Below are 20,534 nucleotides of genomic sequence, written 5' to 3'. Positions count from 1 at the left end.
TCTTTAGTGTAATTTATTGCTCGTGATATTTGTGCTTGCACTGAGCCTTAGAAGAGCCATGAATAAGACCAGGCCTTTATGAGTGCTGGTTTATTACTCAAATTAGCAGTGGAGATGCTGAACATGTCCAGGATGATTTAAAGGTGTGCAAATGAAAACATGAGCTAGAGCTTTCATGAAACAAACTCTTCTTACCCTATGCAAGGGGAGGGATAGCTCAGTGGTTTGAGCATTGGCCTGCTAAACCCAGGATTGTGAGTTCAATCTTTGAGGGGGCCATTTAGGGATCTGGGGCAAAAATTGGGGATTGAATCATGGAATCATAGAATATCAGGGTTGGAAGGGACCTCAGGAGGTCATCTACTCCAACCCCCTGCTCAAAGCAGGGCCAATCCCCAACTAAATCGTCCCAGCCAGGGCTTTGTCAAGCCTGACCTTAAAAACTTCTAAGGAAGGAGATTCCACCACCTCCCTAGGTAACGCATTCCAGTGTTTCACCACCCTCCTAGTGAAAAGGTTTTTCCTAATATCCAATCTAAACCTCCCCCACTGCAACTTGAGACCATTACTCCTTGTTCTGTCATCTGCTACCACTGAGAACAGTCTAGATCCATCCTCTTTGGAACCCCCTTTCAGGTAGTTGAAAGCAGCTATCAAATCCCCCCTCATTCTTCTCTTCCGCAGACTAAACAATCCCAGTTCCCTCAGCCTCTCCTCATAAGTATTGTGTTCCAATCCCCTAATTATTTTTGTTGCCCTCTGCTGGACTCTTTCCAGTTTTTCCACATCCTTCTTGTAGTGTGGGGACCAAAACTGGACACAGTACTCCAGATGAGGCCTCACCAATGTTGAATAGAGGGGAACGATCACGTCCCTCGATCTGCTGGCAATGCCCCTACTTATACATCCAAAATGCCATTGGCCTTCTTGGCAACAAGGGCACACTGTTGACTCATATCCAGCTTCTCGTCCACTGTAACCCCTAGGTCCTTTTCTGCAGAACTGCTGCCGAGCCACTCGGTCCCTAGTCTGTAGCGATGCATTGGATTCTTCCGTCCTAAGTGCAGGACTCTGCACTTGTCCTTGTTGAACTTCATCAGATTTCTTTTGGCCCAATCCTCAAATTTGTCTAGGTCCCTCTGTATCCTATCCCTACCCTCCAGCGTATCTACCTCTCCTCCCAGTTTAGTGTCATCTGCAAGCTTGCTGAGGGTGCAATCCACACCATCCTCCAGATCATTAAGGAAGATATTGAACAAAACCGGCCCGAGGACTGACCCTTGGGGCACTCCGGTTGATACCAGCTGTCAACTAGACATGGAGCCATTGATCACTACCCGTTGAGCCTGACTATCTAGCCAGCTTTCTATCCACCTTATCGTCCATCCAGCCCATACTTCTTTAACTTGCTGGCAAGAATACTGTAGGAGACCGTGTCAAAAGCTTTGCTAAAGTCAAGGAACAACATATCCACTGCTTTCCCCTCCTCCACAGAGCCAGTTATCTCGTCATAGAAGGCAATTAGATTAGTCAGGCATGACTTGCCCTTGGTGAATCCATGCTGACTGTTCCTGATCACTTTCCTCTCCTCTAAGTGCTTCAGAATGGATTCCTTGAGGACCTGCTCCATGATTTTTCCAGGGACTGAGGTGAGGCTGACTGGCCTGTAGTTCCCAGGATCCTCCTCCTTCCCTTTTTTAAAGATGGGCACTACATTAGCCTTTTTCCAGTCGTCCAGGACCTCCCCCGATCTCCATGAGTTTTCAAAGATAATGGCCAATGGCTCTGCAATCACATCCGCCAGCTCCTTTGGCACTCTCGGATGCAGCGCATCCGGCCCCACGGACTTGTGCTCGTCCAGCTTTTCTAAATAGTCGCGAACCACTTCTTTCTCCACAGAGGGCTGGTCACCTCCTCCCCATGCTGTGCTGCCCAGTGCAGCAGTCTGGGAGTTGACCTTGTTCATGAAGACCGAGGCAAAAAAAGCATTGAGTACATTAGCTTTTTCCACATCCTCTGTCACTAGGTTGCCTCCCTCATTCAATAAGGGGGCCCACACTTTCCTTGACTTTCTTCCTGTTGCTAACATACCTGAAGAAACCCTTCTTGTTACTCTTAACATCCCTTGCTAGCTGCAACTCCAGGTGTGATTTGGCCTTCCTGATTTCACTCCTGCATGCCTGAGCAATATTTTTATACTCTTCCCTGGTCATTTGTCCAATCTCCAACTTCTCGTAAGCTTCTTTTTTGTGTTCAAGATCAGCAAGGATTTCACTATTAAGCCAAGCTGGTCGCCTGCCATATTTACTATTCTTTCTACACATCGGGATGGTTTGTCCCTGTAACCTCAATAAGGATTCTTTAAAATACAGCCAGCTCTCCTGGACTCCTTTCCCCTTCATGTTATTCTCCCAGGGGATCTTGCCCATCCGTTCCCTGAGGGAGTCAAAGTCTGCTTTTCTGAAGTCCAGGGTTCGTATTCTGCTGCTCTCCTTTCTTCCTTGTGTCAGGATCCTGAACTCGAGCATCTCATGGTCACTGCCTCCCAGGTTCCCATCCGCTTTAGCTTCCCCTACTAATTCTTCCCCATTTGTGAGCAGCAGGTCAAGAAGAGCTCTGCCCCTAGTTGGTTCCTCCAGCACTTGCACCAGGAAATTGTCCCCTACACTCTCCAAAAACTTCCTGGATTGTCTGTGCACTGCTGTATTGCTCTCCCAGCAGATATCAGAGTGATTGAAGTCTCCCATGAGAACCAGGGCCTGCGATCTAGTAACTTCTGTGAGTTGCCGGAAGAAAGCCTCGTCCTCCTCATCCCCCTGGTCCGGTGGTCTATAGCAGACTCCTACTACGACATCACTCTTGTTGCTCACACTTCTAAACGTAACCCAGAGACTCTCAGGTTTTTCTGCAGTTTCATACTTGAGCTCTGAGCAGTCATACTGCTCCCTTACATACAGTGCTACTCCCCCACCTTTTCTGCCCCACCTGTCCTTCCTAAACAGTTTATATCCATCCATGACAGTACTCCAGTCATGTGAGTTATCCCACCAAGTATCTGTTATTCCAATCACATCATAATTCCTTGACTGTGCCAGGACTTCCAGTTCTCCCTGCTTGTTTCCCAGGCTTTGTGCATTTGTGTATAGGCACTTGAGGTAACTTGCTGTTTGTCCTGCTTTCTTAGAATGAGGCAGGTGCCCTCCCCTTTCGCGTTCTCCTGCTCGTGCTTCCTCCCGGTATCCCACATCCCCACTTACCTCAGGGCTTTGGTCTCCTTCCCCCGATGAACCTAGTTTAAAGCCCTCCTCACTAGGTTAGCCAGCCTGTTTCCGAAGATGCTCTTCCCTCTCTTCGTTAGGTGGAGCTCGTCTCTGCCTAGCACTCCTCCTCCTTCTTGGAACACCATCCCATGGTCAAAGAATCCAAAGCCTTCTCTCTGACCCCACCTGCGTAGCCATTCGTTGACTTCCAAGATTCGATGGTCTCTACCCGGGCCTTTTCCTTCCACGGGGAGGATGGACAAGAACACCACTTGCGCCTCAAACTCCTTTATCCTTCTTCCCAGAGCCATGTAGTCTGCAGTGATCTGCTCAAGGTCATTCTTGGCAGTATCATTGGTGCCCACGTGGAGAAGCAGGAAGGGGTACCGATCCGAGGGCTTGATGAGTCTCGGCAGTCTCTCTGAGTCTGGTCCTGCTTTGAGCAGGGGTTTGGACTAGATGACTTCCTGAGGTCCCTTCCAACCCTGATATTATAGGATTCTAAAAACCATGTGACTGACAGAGAATTAGGTCACACTTAGGATCCAAATAAACAGTTAATAAATCAAATAGACAGGAATAGTATGTGTTATATGCACATCAATAGAAGGTGTTGTAGATGGTTATAATCTATGGTTATAAGCAGTCCCTTGACCTACTAGACTTTAACAATTGATTAGCCATTTATTTAAAACCCCTATTAATCATTTATTATCCTTTATCAACTATTTATAAATGGAACTTTTGTATAAAGTGGGGCTGAGAATCATTTGGCTTGCAGACTTCAGTGTGCGCGTGTAAACAAGGTGTATGATAAGTTATATAGAATTGAGGTCTGTGTTTCTTAAGATCAATACTGAAGACATCTAAGGTCTGCATTGAATATTTTGTTGTTAATGTTCTCTAGATATGAGCATAAAGAAGAAATAGTCTATCCTGCATATGTTGAATTCAGGGTAACCTCTCTCTTTCTTTTGTTTCAAGTGACCTTCTCATGCGGGACAATCTCTTTGAAATCATAACAAGCTCCAGGACATTCTACATCCAGGTAAAATCATTCCTAGTTTAAGAGGACTTTAAAATGGTTAGATAATCTGTACTGCACATGAGCTCATAATGGGGACCGTAGTTTTGCTTTGAGTTTACTTTATTAGGCAGTAAATTTAGCTCTTGACAGTTGGTGTGAGTCACATTCATCTAAACAGGATGCTCCCTGATGGGCTTTCAACCAGAAAACACAAGTAGGTGAATTTGTGTACAACTCAGCTCAGCTTCGAAGCTCCAGTTGAGGGGGGCAGAGAAGGGGGCGGGAAGAAAACTGCCTGGTGGTTTCAGTTCTCCAGTTCTGTATATTTATAATTGCAGCTATTTGTGTGGGCAGGAAGAAACATGTAGACACGAAAGTACCAACACTTAGATAAGAATCCAAGTGGAGAAAGTCATGACTGCAGCTTCCTTGTCCTGAAGTTTGCTGTCAGTCAGGCCAGGGCTGTTGATCATTCCCAGCTCCTAGTGCCACATGGAGGATGAAAAGTGAACGGTGGGCTGGCTTGCAGCAGTGCAGGCTGCTTTTTAGGGCAAATACTGATCCTAACACAATGATAATGCTCAGATCTCACCCTTTCCCTCTCCAGGGCACTGTGCAAACATTCGCTAAGAGCAGCTGGTTATCCTCTACTTCTAGCCCCTCTTAATTCTTTCTTTCCACGCCAGCCAAAACGAATGCTTGGGAGTCTGTTGGCCCGATTCTCCATTACATTGTGTTTTGAGCAGTCATTTACACCAGTGCAGAACGCTACCATCCCGATTTGGGAGTATTTTACATCTGCTTTGCAACGGCGTTAATGATCACATGAAGTAAACGGCCAGGAAGAGTCTGGCCCTGTACGTACAGAGCTATAGACATATGTTCTGAATCTCCAGGGGATGACAGGAAAGAAAGGGCTGACAGGTAGGGAGCTGGAGTGTGTCTACACTGGGTAGTATTTACACATTGACTCAATCTGCCAGAGAAATTGCAAAATGAACATCAGTTTAAAGACAATACTTCACTCCCCCAAACCCTTAGACTGATTCTCTCACACACACACGCACACCTTCAGACGGGTGTTGTTTTTTTTTCAGCAGAGACCATGCAAAGCAGTGTGTACTGCACACCCACCAAGCAGTTACAGCCAGCTGTCTTCTTTCACTACAACAGTTCAAGAGATGCAGCAGCCCTTGGGGACACATGCTCCACAGCCCCCATCTGTGCACCTCTGAGAGCTTGTGCCCCAGCTTGCCTCCTGTCCCCGACTCAGGGCTCTGAGGCTTTGGGTGTATTTAGTTTATTTGCTGAGTTAGTACCCAAAACAAAATAATTCAAACTGAGCAGTATCTGGCCTGAGCACTGCAAATGCCTGTGTAAGCCAGGCGGGTCTGAGCCAGCTGCAGCTGCCTCTTGGACGAAATCCAGATCACTAACCCCTGCAAGAGGACAGGAAATCCCACGCTACGCCTGGCCAGTTCGGGAGCCCGGTGTCTGCTCAGCACTTTGCTGCTGGGCTGGTATGGGGTCAGTGGCTGCTCTCAGCCTGTGGGGAGAGGAAGTGCCCCATGTTGCTATCTAGTGCCCCTTCTGGCTGGGTGAAGGAGGGGCACTGAGAGGAGAGCTGAGTCCCCAGAGGTCTCGGGGCAGTGGGAGAAGAAGCTACTGAGGGAAGCTTTCCATGCCCCAAGGAATCTCGCTGCCTGGAACGACTCATGTGAGATGCTGCTGAGGGCCCTGTGAATAGACGCCCCGTGGTCTTTGCTCCGTTCAGAGCTGGGTGTCCTGTGGAGCTTCTGTCTCCCCCTAGAGGTGCCCACCAGCTTCTCCTTGCCTCGTCCAGCCCAGGGATAAATGACCATCACCCTGAAATCTCTGTGCGGGGGCCTCTGGGTGAGGTGAGTCAGGATGTGTCTCAGCCCCATTTCTGGTCAGACAGGCAACTCTGTCAGAGAAATCACCACCTCCACCCAGCCCCGCGTGGGACACCTTGGCAGAGAGCCCAAGGGCTGGAGAGACTCCATTCCCCTCTGACTGCAGGGACAATTGGTTCATGCTCCCTACAGTCCAAGGCTGAGGCAGAGTGTGGGCTCGTGATGTCGGGGATTAGGGCAGTGGATAAGTATATGTGTTTGCCGCACCAAGCAAGTGACATCTTTAAAAGAAAATATCCTGTGGGCTCCCTGGAGACCCCTTGGTGTTGCCTTCTTGATGTATGAATGTGTTTAGCTACATGTGAGAAGCAAACAGGCAGCCAACTCCCTGCAGGAAAGCACCACCCACGGCTTGTTTTCACTGGCCAGCATCCCTCTGCAGTACTGGATGGTGGGGATTACCAAGAGGGGAATCATCCCTAGCGCTTGTTGGAGAAGAGCACATCTTTATCTTCTGTTTTCTCCCTGCGTGAACCCTTCCACAGGAAACGCTTACGTGTGGAGAGCAGGCTGCCATGGTGAACAGAGCATCAAACCCTCTCTCTGGCCTTGTCTACATTGGGAAATTGACTTGCATACCTATTGCAAAATAAACTATTCTGCAATAGCTATTCTGCAGTGGCTCCCTGTGTGGACACTGTATTCTGGAATAAATGTCACTTTTATTCCAGAATTATTACTCTGCTTTGGAAGTAAGTGTTTTGGAAGCAGGCTGATTACTCTGGAATAAAAATCACTGTTGCTCCAGAATAGTCTCCAGTTGGGAGCTATTGCAGAATAGCTTGTTCTGCAATAGCTGTGACAGGCAGTTTCCTCCCATAGACAAGGTCACGGACTCATGTAACAAGCTGCCTGATTTTGCTCTGCAGACTGGTTGTTGCTTCAGCTTGTAAAGCCAAATGCCGGAGGACTGGCAGCTGTAGCCTCTCTGTTTCTGAAGCATAAAGTGCAGACTCACAAACCATCCTTTTATCCCAGAGTCCAAATACGAGGCTTGGCAAAGCAGGAGCTCGGCAAGGCCCAGCAAAGGCTATTGCTCAGCCTCTCCAGTTCACATCACCCTCCTTCTCCACCTCGGCCTTCTGTGCACACGTCGGTATCCAAAATGCCCTTCCAGATCCTACCTTGTTCATAGCCGGGCTAGCATCCAGGGAACCCAGAAGGCCTGAGCATGCAAAGCTCTTTCCTGTGGCTGCTGTGCAGGATTTTGTTCTGTGGGCGCCTGGGAATTGTTTGTGTATGTGGGAGAAAGGAGTTTACCTGGCAGAGAGGGAACCACTGTAATCAGGAGAGTGCCTGGTCTCGGGGCCCCCTGGAAGGTCCTCTGCCTGTGCAGAGCCATGGGGGAGGTTCTGCAGCACAGAATTCAGTTTGGCCTGGAAAATCACTGGGCTTTATCAGCTTCTGCTTCAGCTGACAGGCTCAGCCTTGGTTTATATGTGGGTGCGTTTTGGCTCCAGTGTGGTCTCCAGCTGCTCCCTGAAAGCAATGTAAGGTGCCTCCTGCCACGCAGGGACTGAATAAACTACATCTGCAAAGCCCCAAACCCCTGCTGACTTGGGAGCGTGGGACCTGACTGCCGGTCTCCTGAGACAGCCAAATACAGCACTGTGCCACTTGTCCTCTGGCCCAGATCAGGACTGCCGTGGAACCGCAACAATCGGAGATGGAAAAGGCCTGTTTGGTCTCTTCATGTCCCTCCTTCAGGGGCGGTGCAGGATGGCTGGGGGCAGAGGGGGTTCTCATGTTTTTAAAGACTGTTTCCCTCGGTTAGCACGGGGGCGGGAAGGCGCTGGTGAGGAGGCCAGGCTCACTGAAACGTCTCTGCTCCCCACATTCTTTGTATAGCTCTTGCCCCCTGGTGGAGTTGGTTTGTAACTTACATTTTGTGTTTTTTGTGGGGGGGTAGCCCTGTTTTGGTTTTTAAAGAGGTTGGCCATATGGTGTTGTCTCATCAGACAAAAATCACCCTGCAGGAGAATTACAGGAACGAGCTGCTAATAATGGGTCTGATCCTGCAGTATGTTGAGTGCCTCCTGAGGGCCCAGTATGTGTTGATTTCCTGAGCTTTTGGGTTTGGATACCTTAGAAGTCAGGCTAAGCATGATTTACTCACCCCTGAAGATTGTCTCATAAATGTAAACAAAAGTCAAGCTGTTTTTGGTACATTTCAGCCATTCTGGACTTTCCAAGTGGGTGAAATCCTAATGACACACGTGAAGCAATTTCACAGAAATTGAACAGGGTTTTTAGTTATAAAATAGATCTGGGCTGAACTAGAAGGTCATCAGATCTATGACCTAAGGAAAGCTCGTCCCATGCTCTATATGTGGTACTTGTTAACATCAGAGATGCACTGGCCAGACCCCCTGGATAGCGTGGTTGAACTGTTTCTGCTCTAAGTGACTTGTAAAATGCAGGCAGAAATCTCATTTTTGTCTGGTATGTTTTGCAGGCAGACAGCCCTGAGGATATGCACAGCTGGATCAAAGCAATCACAGAGGCGATGCAGGCCCTGAAAAGCCGCCCAAGGGTAGGTTATATCCTTTCCTTTTCACATTTAGCATCAATTAAAGATCCATTATTTTTAAGCTGATATGATTTATTTAGCGGCTCATGCAAACGTTCAGTGAATTAGTCAGTTTCCAGGATGAGACCATGCTGTCTCTGGATTTGTCTACCACTCATCCAAAAAAAGTTTAAAAAACAACAAGTTAGGAGAAATCATTCAGTCGAGCTTGGCTATGATATCAGCAATGCTCCCTGAAGCCTGGGGAAAAGATTCAGCAACAGCAAAAGCTAATTGAATTCAGATTTGCATAGTTCACTTAATTCTCTTGTCCTTGCCTTGAAGCCTGAAGCATATACAGTGCTAAAGTCCTGATCTCTAGAATCGTCCTCCAGGATGCTTAGAGCAATTTCTACAGGAACTAACCCCCACCTTTCCCCCTCTGCTCTGCCTGTCTTTTTGCAGGAAATGTCTTTCGTGAGATCCATTTCTTCTATGAGCAGGCCTGGGGGCTCCAATCTTTCAAGCTCCTTGATCCCCTCCTTGCCCCGAATGAGACACCCAGGGGAGGAGAGGAAAGCACTCTGCAAAACACCTTCCACCCCGTCCTGGCAGCCTTGGACACCAGTGCCGCAGCCAGGAGGGAAGCAGCCCGTGATCGAGGAGATGCCCGGGTATATGAGAGACTCGGTGTTTGTGCCCTCCTTCACAGAGAGTGACGCTGGAGCCATGCAGCAGAGGCGTGTACGGCACAGATCTGAACCCCAGCACATTAAAGAGAAGCCATTTGTGTTTAACCTGGACGACGAGAACATCCGGACCTCTGATGTGTAACCAAACCCAGGCTCTTTTCGCCTTCAGGTTTTTTTTAAATGATGAACTCTGTTGATAGCAGTTTAATGCAAAGGTACCTTGATTCTACCCCAGACACGTGTCGTGGTACCGAGCCAGCCTAGCACTCCACTTGTGTAATAACCATTGCAATGTGATGCACTCGGTCTGCTGAAACAGATCAGAGTTTGGACTGAAAGAGCTGGTCTCCTCAGTACAAGTGTGGATACATGTGCTAAGCACATTGGGCCGGATTAATCGCTGGTGAAACTCCATTTAATTGCCCGGGATGAATTTGTCCTGTTTTTGCCAACTCTCTCCAGTGATACGAGCTTTAGGTAGAGCCACTTCCCTTGATAGTGTTGCTTTCCCAGAAAAGGAAGTGGCGGTCACATATTTGTGACAGTTCCCCTCTCCTCACTCGTCGCCGAAAGCCCACCTTTAACAGCCCGTTAGGTTTCTTTGTGTACGACCACGCTGCCAGAGTGGTGAAGCAGCTGCTGGCGGAAGGCAGTGAGAACTGTCAGTAGCAAAGGCAGCTCTTTGTTTTATTAGGAGGACATCCCTGTGACTTGGTGATCTTAAACCCATTTTGTGCTCACTTTGTGCAGGCATAAATGATGACCACACAGGGTGTAAATTGGGAAGCATCAGCCCCCGGTGCCTAATCTGACAAAACAGCACTACCTTTAGCAAATACCGTGGTTCTGAATTCTTGGGAATCATGCAGGAAATATAGGACAAGATATTGTCAAGGGCACAGAGGGCAGTTAGGTGCCCAGTTCTCATGGACTTTCAGTAGGAGATGGATGCTTAACTCTTTCCCATTTGTGCCTTTGAAAGTCTCCCCCATACAGGCCAAAAAGGAATTAGTGGGTCACACTAGGAAATCTGCTGTGTTTATAAAAAGAAAGAACACTGCAACTTGAAAACAGTTTTCTAGGAGACCAGCTCTTCACAGTGGCCAACTAACAATGTATTAACAAATCTATTTTCTTTGTAGTAACTCCTTTCTGTCCATGGCCTTTACATGATGTCAGACTCTGGAGAAAGCTCCTTGTTCAGACTTATGTAACGCTTCATGCGTTGATGATAACAAACATGTTTCTTGGTATATATATATTTTTTTTTTTAAATGTGAGTCAAGGATAGCACCACTTCTTTGCAGACTAGGTGTAACTGAATATCTGTGGCAAGAATATTCTCAGGTATGTATCCAATCTTGTATTGCATACACTTGGGCACAAAGATTTAATTAAAATGCCTGAATCTTGAAGTATTAATTAATATGTAGTGAAAGCAGAATATTTACAATGAAATTTGGATGATTTGGCCATCCAACCAGCATGCACTCTCGACCTTTACACAGAAATAAGCAGAACTCTTTTTAAGCAGTGCAAACGTGGCATTAACCCATAACAAAACAAGCTGATGCACAAAGGGTATAAAGCAATTTACAGCAGAGAGTGTTTGATCTTTTTCACCTAAGAAGTGGGTAAGTAATCACTCTCAGATAGACATCACACAACACTCTTTCCTGTCTCTTTATTTCCTGTGGGGGGTTTTAATAGTGGCTCAGGTTGTTCTGTGATTTTTTTGAAGACTCTGTGAAGCCTGTACAAGGCAGGTGCACCTCTTACATCGCTATTTCCAGGGCTTCAGCGGTTCACAGGCCTTTTGCCAGCCTCTGCGTAGGGGGGAGTTTCCATTCTTTCCACTTGTGTGTCCAGCTGCTTCCGCACCAAGCCGCCTCTCCTCCCACCCTTACTCAGACAAACCCACCAGTGACTTCCTTGGGAATTTTGTCTGAGTAAGCACAAAGGATGAGGTGCTGCTTATCTAAAAAGCAGCACATCTAGCTAGAAACCCATATCCAAGGCTAAAGCAAGTTCAAACCATCGTAAGTAATTAAAAGCATCCCTTGCTTTATTACTAAGACATTGCTGAATGGGTTGCAAGTTCCAGCTATTTGTAGCTTCAGTGCTGCCTCCACTCCAAGAAGCTGACCGTTGTGAACAGAAGGCAGCTGCTGTAGAGAATGGCCCCCAGTGAAGCCTTACTAGCACTGTTGCCATGGGCTGTAGACTTGCTCTGAGGCGGGTTAGATGAGATGGTTAAAAGCTGGTGGGGACCTAGAACTCTGCCTAGGCTAGCCGCTTCCTGTTAGCAAGCGTGAGAGATCTTTAAGGGGAAAAAGGGCTAGTGTAAACCCTGCCGAAGACTCCAAATGGAATTTCATGCCCTAAAGCAGACGTGTGCATGCTCTTGCCGTCTCTAATAAATTGAAGTTGAAACCTCTGTCTTAAATGTTCCAGTCATACTGCAGCAGCTGTAGGTTTGGGATCTCTTGGAGTGGTCTTGAGATAGCAAAGATTTCTACTTCTTTTTATTGTCTGACGGTTGTCATTGGCTGCATGAAGCAATGCCGTGTGCCCTACAAACTCTGCTTAATATTACTCCACTGGAGAAAATCCCTTGTTTTGTCCTGGCCTGCACAGGATTTAGCTGTTTTGAGAACTATATGGAAGCTTGGTCCAAACTCAGTTTGGGGCCAAATGGAGCTTTATCATGATTTGGCCCATGAGTATGGATGAAGCCAATCATGTTATAACTAAACTGAAATAATATGTTCTTGCTTCCATTTCTACCTGTACCAAAGAGTTTTTTTGTAACCCACACTGGCCAGCCAAAATCCATTTCAGCCCTGGCTAAAACCACATTTCAACCATACTTGAGCACAGCTGTTAAATAAGACTGAAAACCCTTGTGTAGAACAACAGAATCTGTCATCTCAGGTTTCCATAGGGCACCCATCGCTGTGGTGTTTAGGCTCTGATCGATGTTATGCTGAGAGCCAGGATTGGAGGTGAGGGCTCAAAGATTAACTTGGAACCTTTGCCACAGTCTGCAGACCTATTTCCCTGACTCTTATCATAAGAATGGCCATACTGGGTCAGACCCAAGGTCCATGTAGCCCAGTGTCCTGTCTTCCGACAGTGGCCAATGCCAGGTACCCCAGAGGGAATGAACAGAACAGGTAATCTTCAAGTGATCCATCCCCTGTCACCCATTCCCAGCTTCTGGCAAATAGAGGCTAGGGACACCATCCCTGCCCATCCTGGCTAATAGCCATTGATGGACCTATCCTCCATGAATTTATCTAGTTCTTTTTTGAACCCTGTTATAGTCTGGGTCTTCACAACATCCTTTGGCAAGGAGTTCCACAGGTTGATTGTGAGTTGTGTGAAGAAGTACTTCCTTTTGTTTGTTTTAAACCTACTCCCTATTAAGTACATTTGGTGACCCCTAGACCTTGTGTCATGAGGAGTAAATAACACTTCCTTATTTACTTTCTCCGCACCAGTCATGATTGTATAGACGTCAGTCATATCCCCCCTTTGCCCTGACGGTTCAGAATCAGGTGTGTGCATAATGTGTGCTACTGTGATGGGAACAGTAATACTAACAAAAGTGACCACTAGAATCATAGGCTACAATTTTTATGACCGGAGCAGGGGAGGGGAATCAGAAAAACAATGGACGTCAGACACATATCCCTGGCTCCGTCCACCATATTCTTCAGAGTTGTAATGAACATTTAAAAGACAAATGAGGGCTTGCCTAATAAGAAGGGAGGATAGCTTGAAAATCCGTACGTACTGACTCAGCACAGAATGAAATGAAAGTAGCGCTTACATGCATTGCTTAAGCCCCATATTTTCAGATTCTAGTCGTGTTGAGGATGCCCTGCTTTTGGAGAGAGAGGCCAGTTTTAGAATTTTTAAAGTAATATCTGGTGAATGCAGATAGGTCAACACGACTGTAATGCAGCCTGAATGTAGTTGTACCTTTTGTCTTTGTGGACACAGTTGGCCAGAGCATGTTTTAATAATGTTACATGCTTGGGGTGACAGATTTCAGGAATCCATGCCGAATTCTTTTACTTTTTTATATTTCCGTTCTAGTCAAAACAACTAAATGTATACTTTTATATTTCCTGTCAACCTATTTAAAATACTGAATGGAGTCCCCCACTTCATGTCAATCCGTTCAAACAGTAGTTCTATGGGAGACCGTGGGAAATGTTGAAACAATGAATATGAATTGGAATCAGTGTAAATGGTACAGCAAAAGTTATATTATTGAATTGTAGGAGTCTACATTTAGATTGGGTTTTTTTCCCCTTTGGCTTTATTTGCACTAGATTTTCTCTTTTATATTGTTGTGGGTTTTGTTTTGTTTTTTCAGCTGACCTCCTGTTTAGCTAATAAAACATCCGGTTTTGACTATATGTAACCATTTGACGTGATTGTGAATATAAAGCCTTGAGTGGCATCACTCAGACTTACTGCCATGAGGGAGCCCTGTGTCTGAGAACATTAATTACAGGGTGAACCATAGTTAAGGTTGTGCAAAGCTCTGAAGATGTAAACTGCCATAAAGATGCTAAGTATTTCTAATGAATTATTGCTGAAAGGGGTCCAAGGGCCTGGAATGGCAAAGTCTGAGTTTATTGCACAGGTATGATTGATTCTCCAAGGAAGAAGCTACCAGTGGCTTTAGTACTCCTGCTACGTCCCCTTTTCTCTGTCCTCTCCCCCACCCATAACTTCAAAACAGCATTGAGACTGGTTCCGAGGCCACAGGATAGTGGCAGACGAAAATGTGTCTTGGAAACTAATTCCTGGTTCACTGTGCTAAAATAGTGCCACCGTCATTCATGTTATTCACCCTAGCTCTGGTATCCTTCCCTTGTATACAGTGAATTCCCACAAAATGCAGTGGACGACTTGGTAGAGGCCAAACAGCTTGATCAATGTGGAGCTTTGCAGCACTTTTTAATAACTAATATATTTTAAAATGTGCGTTTGCCCCCTATGCAGAGTCTTGCTTTTGTACAGATGCATAGTCGTGCTATTTACCACCAGGGTCTTGCAAGGACCACCTGGGAAATGAAGTGTGGACCACAAAGATTAGTTTCTCCAGATTTAGTAGACAAATGGGTGCAGAGTTAAGGTAACTTGAATGGAAAGAATGGTGTGAGAAAATGTTTGTCGTTTTTCTTCTGTTTGTATTTCATATGAAGGCACCAAAACGGCTTCAGCCATTTTTGTAAATATTTGCCATGTATTTCAAGTGCCCTTAGATGAGGGTCTCTCTACTTAGAGGTACCCACACCTAGACTAGAGACTAGACCTCTTGATCATGTGACATGTTGATATTAACAAATGTGGGATGAAATGACTGGTTTTTTTCCAAAGGAAAGTGTGAACAATAAGTTTCCATGTGACATTCCAGTCATTTTTTCAGGCTAGCAGGTGGTGCATAGCTTGGGATGTTGAAGATATTTTGGGGTAACACACAATACAGGAAGACAGAATTAGTAAAGAACCTATAATATTTTCTGCAGATTTTTCCCTCTTTCCTAGCAGTCCCCAAGCAGTTGCTTAGAGTGAAGTTTTGAGTTACAGATGTGGTAAGATTGAATGAAGTGGAAGTTTGGAAAACAAACAATACATCATTAGAATTTGGACTTTTGTTTAATTCTTTTGTGAGCTGCTTGTGCATTTGATTGTGAGATTTGCACCAATAATTTTCAGCTGTGAATTGCACTTGTGTAAAGATGACTTTTGGGTCTGTGAAAAATCTTCTAATGATACAATGCTTCTCACTTTACTTGTAGTGAAAAATTTTTGTTGCTTGTTTTGTAGTAAAAAAACCTGTGTGAAATCTTTAAAGAATGTGCTTTGTGTTTTTGTATTTTACCATTATCACTTTTTAAACTCTTTTGCAGATAAATGCAATGGCTAACATATGTAAGCACCCATCCATAATGTGTAGGAAAAAAGCAGAGTTATCATAAGTGACTTCAATCTGAGTGATGTATGCTGGAGGTCTCATTAAAGTGTCCTTGGAATTTCTAAAAGTTTTAGAGATGTCAATTTCCTAACTCAAAAAGTATTACATCCAGCATGGGATAATTCTGTATTAGACCTCATCTTAACTGATAAATAGTAATTGATCACAGAACTAAAAGTAGCTTAGGTGCAAGTGACTGTGACTTGATTACATGTGTTATGTGGAAAAAGAATAAAGTCCAAACCAATAACAGATACAGCTGGTGCTTTTCGAAAGGGCCAGTTTTACGAAGTTGAAAACAATTGGGTCAGATCAGGGAGAAAAAAATTAAACACAAAAATGTGAATAATGATTGGGAACTGTTTAAGAACGTATTACTAGATGCATAAAAAGCCACAATTGAGAGATTTCAGAGTAACAGCCGTGTTAGTCTGTATTCGCAAAAAGAAAAGGAGTACTTGTGGCACCTTAGAGACTAACCAATTTAAAATTGTAAGGAGAGTGATCACTTTAGATAAGCTATTGCCAGCAGGAGAGTGGGGTGGGGGGAGAGAAAACCTTTTGTAGTGGTAAACACCCATTTTTCATGGTTTGTGTGTGTAAAAAGATCTTCTGTACTTTCCACAGTATGCATCCGATGAAGCGAGCTGTAGCTCACGAAAGCTTATGCTCAAATAAATTGGTTAGTCTCTAAGGTGCCACAAGTCCTCCTGTTCTTTTTACAAATGAGAGAGAGGGCCACACTAGTTAAAAAAAACAACCCAACCTGGTGTAGAAGAGAAGTGAAAGCATATATCGAGAGATATAGGTGGATAGATATAAAATATGCCTCTCTCTCTCTCTCTCTCTCTAAATGAAGAATTGTAGAAAATTGGTAAGGGAAGAAAAAGAATACAAGGAGAAAGCTATGGCCACTAGAGTTAAGGACAATAAGAAGGAATTTAAGAATATTAGGAACAAAAGGAATCCTAACAATGGTATGTGTCCATTACTAGATGGAAATAGAATCATAGAATATCAGGATTGGAAGGGACCTCAGGAGGTCATCTAGTCCAACCCCCTGCTCGAAGCAGGACCAATCCCCAATTAAATCATCCCGGCCAGGGCTTTGTCAAGCCTGACCTTAAAAACTTCTAAGGAAGGAGACTCTACCACCTCCCTAGGTAACGCATTCCAGTGTTTCACCACGCTCCTATTGAAAAAGTTTTTCCTAATATCCAACCTAAACCTCCCCCACTGCAACTTGAGACCATTACTCCTCGTTCTGTTCTCTTCTACCACTGAGAATAGTCTAGAACCATCCTCCCTGGAACCACCTCTCAGGTAGTTGAAAGCAGCTATCAAATCCCCCCCCCCCATTCTTCTCTTCTGCAGACTAAACAATCCCAGTTCCCTCAGCCTCTCCTCATAAGTCATGTGTTCCAGACCCCTAATCATTTTTGTTGCCCTTCGCTGGACTCTCTCCAATTTATCCACATCCTTCTTGTAAGTGGGGCCCAAAACTGGACACAGTACTCCAGATGAGGCCTCTCCAATGTCGAATAGAGGGGAACGATCACGTCCCTCGATCTGCTCGCTATGCCCCTACTTATACATCCCAAAATGCCATTGGCCTTCTTGGCAACAAGGGCACACTGCTGACTCATATCCAGCTTCTCGTCCACTGTCACCCCTAGGTCCTTTTCCGCAGAACTGCTGCCTAGCCATTCGGTCCCTAGTCTGTAGCTGTGCATTGGGTTCTTCCGTCCTAAGTGCAGGACCCTGCACTTATCCTTATTGAACCTCATCAGATTTCTTTTGGCCCAATCCTCCAATTTGTCTAGGTCCCTCTGTATCCTATCCCTACCCTCCATCGTATCTACCACTCCTCCCAGTTTAGTATCATCCGCAAATTTGCTGAGAGTACAATCCACACCATCCTCCAGATCATTTATGAAGATATTGAACAAAACCGGCCCCAGGACCGACCCTTGGGGCACTCCACTTGACACCGGCTGCCAACTAGACATGGAGCCATTGATCACTACCCGTTGAGCCTGACAATCTAGCCAACTTTCTACCCACCTTATAGTGCATTCATCCAGCCCATACTTCTTTTAACTTGCTGACAAGAATACTGTGGGAGACCGTGTCAAAAGCTTTGCTAAAGTCAAGAAACAATACATCCACTGCTTTCCCTTCATCCACAGAACCAGTAATCTCATCATAGAAGGTGATTAGATTAGTCAGGCATGACCTTCCCTTCGTGAATCCATGCTGACTGTTCCTGATCACTTTCCTCTCATGTAAGTGCTTCAGGATTGATTCCTTGAGGACCTGCTCTATGATTTTTCCAGGGACTGAGGTGAGGCTGACTGGCCTGTAGTTCCCAGGATCCTCCTCCTTCCCTTTTTTAAAGATGGGCACTACATTAGCCTTTTTCCAGTCATCCGGGACTTCCCCCGTTCGCCACGAGTTTTCAAAGATAATGGCCAATGGCTCTGCAATCACAGCCACCAATTCCTTTAGCACTCTTGGATGCAACTCATCTGGCCCCATGGACTTGTGCACATCCAGCTTTTCTAAATAGTCCCTAACCACCTCTTTCTCCATAGAGGGCTGGCCATCTACTCCCCATGATGTGATGCCCAGCGCAGCAGTCTGGGAGCTGTCCTTGTTAGTGAAAACAGAGGCACAAAAAGCATTGAGTACATTAGCTTTTTCCACATCCTCTGTCACTAGGTTGCCTCCCTCATTCAGTAAGGGGCCCACACTTTCCTTGGCTTTCTTCTTGTTGCCAACATACCTGAAGAAACCCTTCTTGTTACTCTTGACATCTCTTGCTAGCTGCAACTCCAGGTGCGATTTGGCCCTCCTGATTTCACTCCTGCATGCCCGAGCAATATTTTTATACTCTTCCCTGGTCATATGTCCAACCTTCCACTTCTTGTAAGCTTCTTTTTTATGTTTAAGATCCGCTAGGATTTCACTGTTAAGCCAAGCTGGTCGCCTGCCATATTTACTATTCTTTCGACTCATCGGGATGGTTTGTCCCTGTAACCTCAACAGGGATTCCTTGAAATACAGCCAGCTCTCCTGGACTCCTTTCCCCTTCATGTTAGTCCCCCAGGGGATCCTACCCATCCGTTCCCTGAGGGAGTCGAAGTCTGCTTTCCTGAAGTCCAGGGTCCGTATCCTGCTGCTCTCCTTTCTTCCTTGTGTCAGGATCCTGAACTCAACCAACTCATGGTCACTGCCTCCCAGATTCCCGTCCACTTTTGCTTCCCCCACTAATTCTTCCCTGTTTGTGAGCAACAGGTCAAGAAAAGCTCCCCCCCTAGTTGGCTCCTCTAGCACTTGCACCAGGAAATTGTCCCCTACGCTTTCCAAAAACTTCCTGGATTTTCTATGCACCGCTGTATTGCTCTCCCAGCAGATATCAGGAAAATTAAAGTCACCTATGAGAACCAGGGCGTGCAATCTAGTAGCTTCTGCGAGTTGCCGGAAGAAAGCCTCATCCACCTCATCCCCCTGGTCCGGTGGTCTATAGCAGACTCCCACCACTATATCACTCCTCTTGCTCACACTTCTAAACTTAATCCAGAGACACTCAGGTTTTTCTGCAGTTTCGTACCGGAGCTCTGAGCAGTCATACTGCTCCCTTACATACAGTGCAACTCCCCCACCTTTTCTGTCCTGCCTGTCCTTCCTGAACAGTTTATAACCATCCATGACAGTACTCCAGTCATGTGAGTTATCCCACCAAGTCTCTGTTATTCCAATCACGTCATAATTCCTTGACATCACCAGGACCTCCAGTTCTCCCTGCTTGTTTCCAAGGCTTTGTGCATTTGTATATAAGCACTTGAGAGAACCTGCTGATCTCCCCTCATTCTCAGTATGAGGCAGGAGCCCTCCCCTCCCAGACGTTCCTGCCTGTGTTTCCTCCCGGTATCCTGCTTTCCCACTTACCTCAGGGCTTTGGTCTCCTTCCCCCGGTGAACCTAGTTTAAAGCCTCCTCATTAAGTTAGCCAGCCTACTCGCAAAGATGCTCTTCCCTCTATTCGTAAGATGGAGCCCGTCTCTGCCCAGTACTCCTCCTTCATGGAACACCATCCATGAAGAACTGTCAATAATGAGGCAGAAGTATTCAATAAATATTTTTCTGGATTTGGGAAAAAGCTAGATGGTGCAGGTATATCATAATTATGAAATATTTTCTAATCCAACAGTAATGAGGATGTCAAACCGCTGTTACTAAAATTAGACATTTTAAAAATCAGCAGGTCCATATAATGTGCATCCAACAGTTTTAAAAGAACTAGTCAAGGACCTCTCTGAACAATTAATATTGATTTTTTTCAATAATTCTTGGAACACTGGGGAAGTTCCAGAGGACTGAAAGAAAGCTAATGTTGTGCCAATATTTAAAAAGGGTAAATGGGACAACCCAGGTAATTATAAGTCTGTCGGCCTGATATTGATCCCACGGAAAATAATGGAAGTGCTGACACAGGACTCTATTAATAAAGAATTAAAGGAAAGTAATAATTAATGCCAATCAATGTAGATCTGTGGAAAATAGGTCTTGTAATCTCATCAAAAAAGACAGTTTAAGGCTGGATGATAAAGGTAACAGTATTGATATAACAGACTTCTGCAAGGCATTTGGCTTAGTACTGCACTATACTTTAAGAAACTATATGATACACAATCAAGATGGCACACTTTAAATGGATTAAAAACTGACTACCTGATAGATCTCAATGTAACTGTATACAGCAAATCATCAGTCAGCAGGTGTGTTTCTAATGGAGTCCTGCAGGGATCAGTTCTTGACTCTAAGCTATTTATCTTTTTTGGCAATTTACCTGGAAGTAAACAAGAGCACTACTGATAAAGTTTGCAGATGATAAAGATTGGAGGAGTGGTAAATAATGAGTAGGACAGGTCACTGATACAGGGAAAACTAGATCACATGGTAAGCTTGGCCCAAGCAACCAATATGCATTTTAATAATGCCAAATGTAAATGTATATATCTAGAATAAAAGAATGTAGGCCATACTTACAGGATAGGGGACTCTGTCTTGGGAAGTGACAAGTCTGAAAAAGACTTGGGGGCCATGTTGAAA

At 45.4% G+C, this 20,534-nt stretch overlaps 1 protein-coding gene across 3 annotated transcripts in view; it reads left to right on the top strand.

Moving 5' to 3' along the window:
• The window catches only part of PLEKHA2 (pleckstrin homology domain containing A2), a 55,955-nt gene extending 40,653 nt beyond the window's left edge, over positions 1-15,302 (top strand). For all 3 annotated transcript variants that reach the window (XM_075123515.1, XM_048829353.2, XM_048829352.2), the window contains 3 exons: positions 4,245-4,308; positions 8,677-8,754; positions 9,196-15,302. In XM_075123515.1, coding sequence (XP_074979616.1) covers positions 4,245-4,308; positions 8,677-8,754; positions 9,196-9,564 — 511 coding nt within the window. In that variant the 3' untranslated portion in view covers positions 9,565-15,302. The remainder of the gene's footprint in view (positions 1-4,244; positions 4,309-8,676; positions 8,755-9,195) is intronic.
• Positions 15,303-20,534: the final 5,232 nt, after the last annotated feature.

The sequence above is a fragment of the Caretta caretta genome, chromosome 26, assembly GCF_965140235.1.
Source record: "Caretta caretta isolate rCarCar2 chromosome 26, rCarCar1.hap1, whole genome shotgun sequence".
Lineage (NCBI taxonomy): Eukaryota > Metazoa > Chordata > Testudines > Cheloniidae > Caretta > Caretta caretta.
The sequence above is the reverse complement of the archived record's forward strand: the minus strand, read 5'-3'. Positions and strand labels throughout refer to the sequence as shown.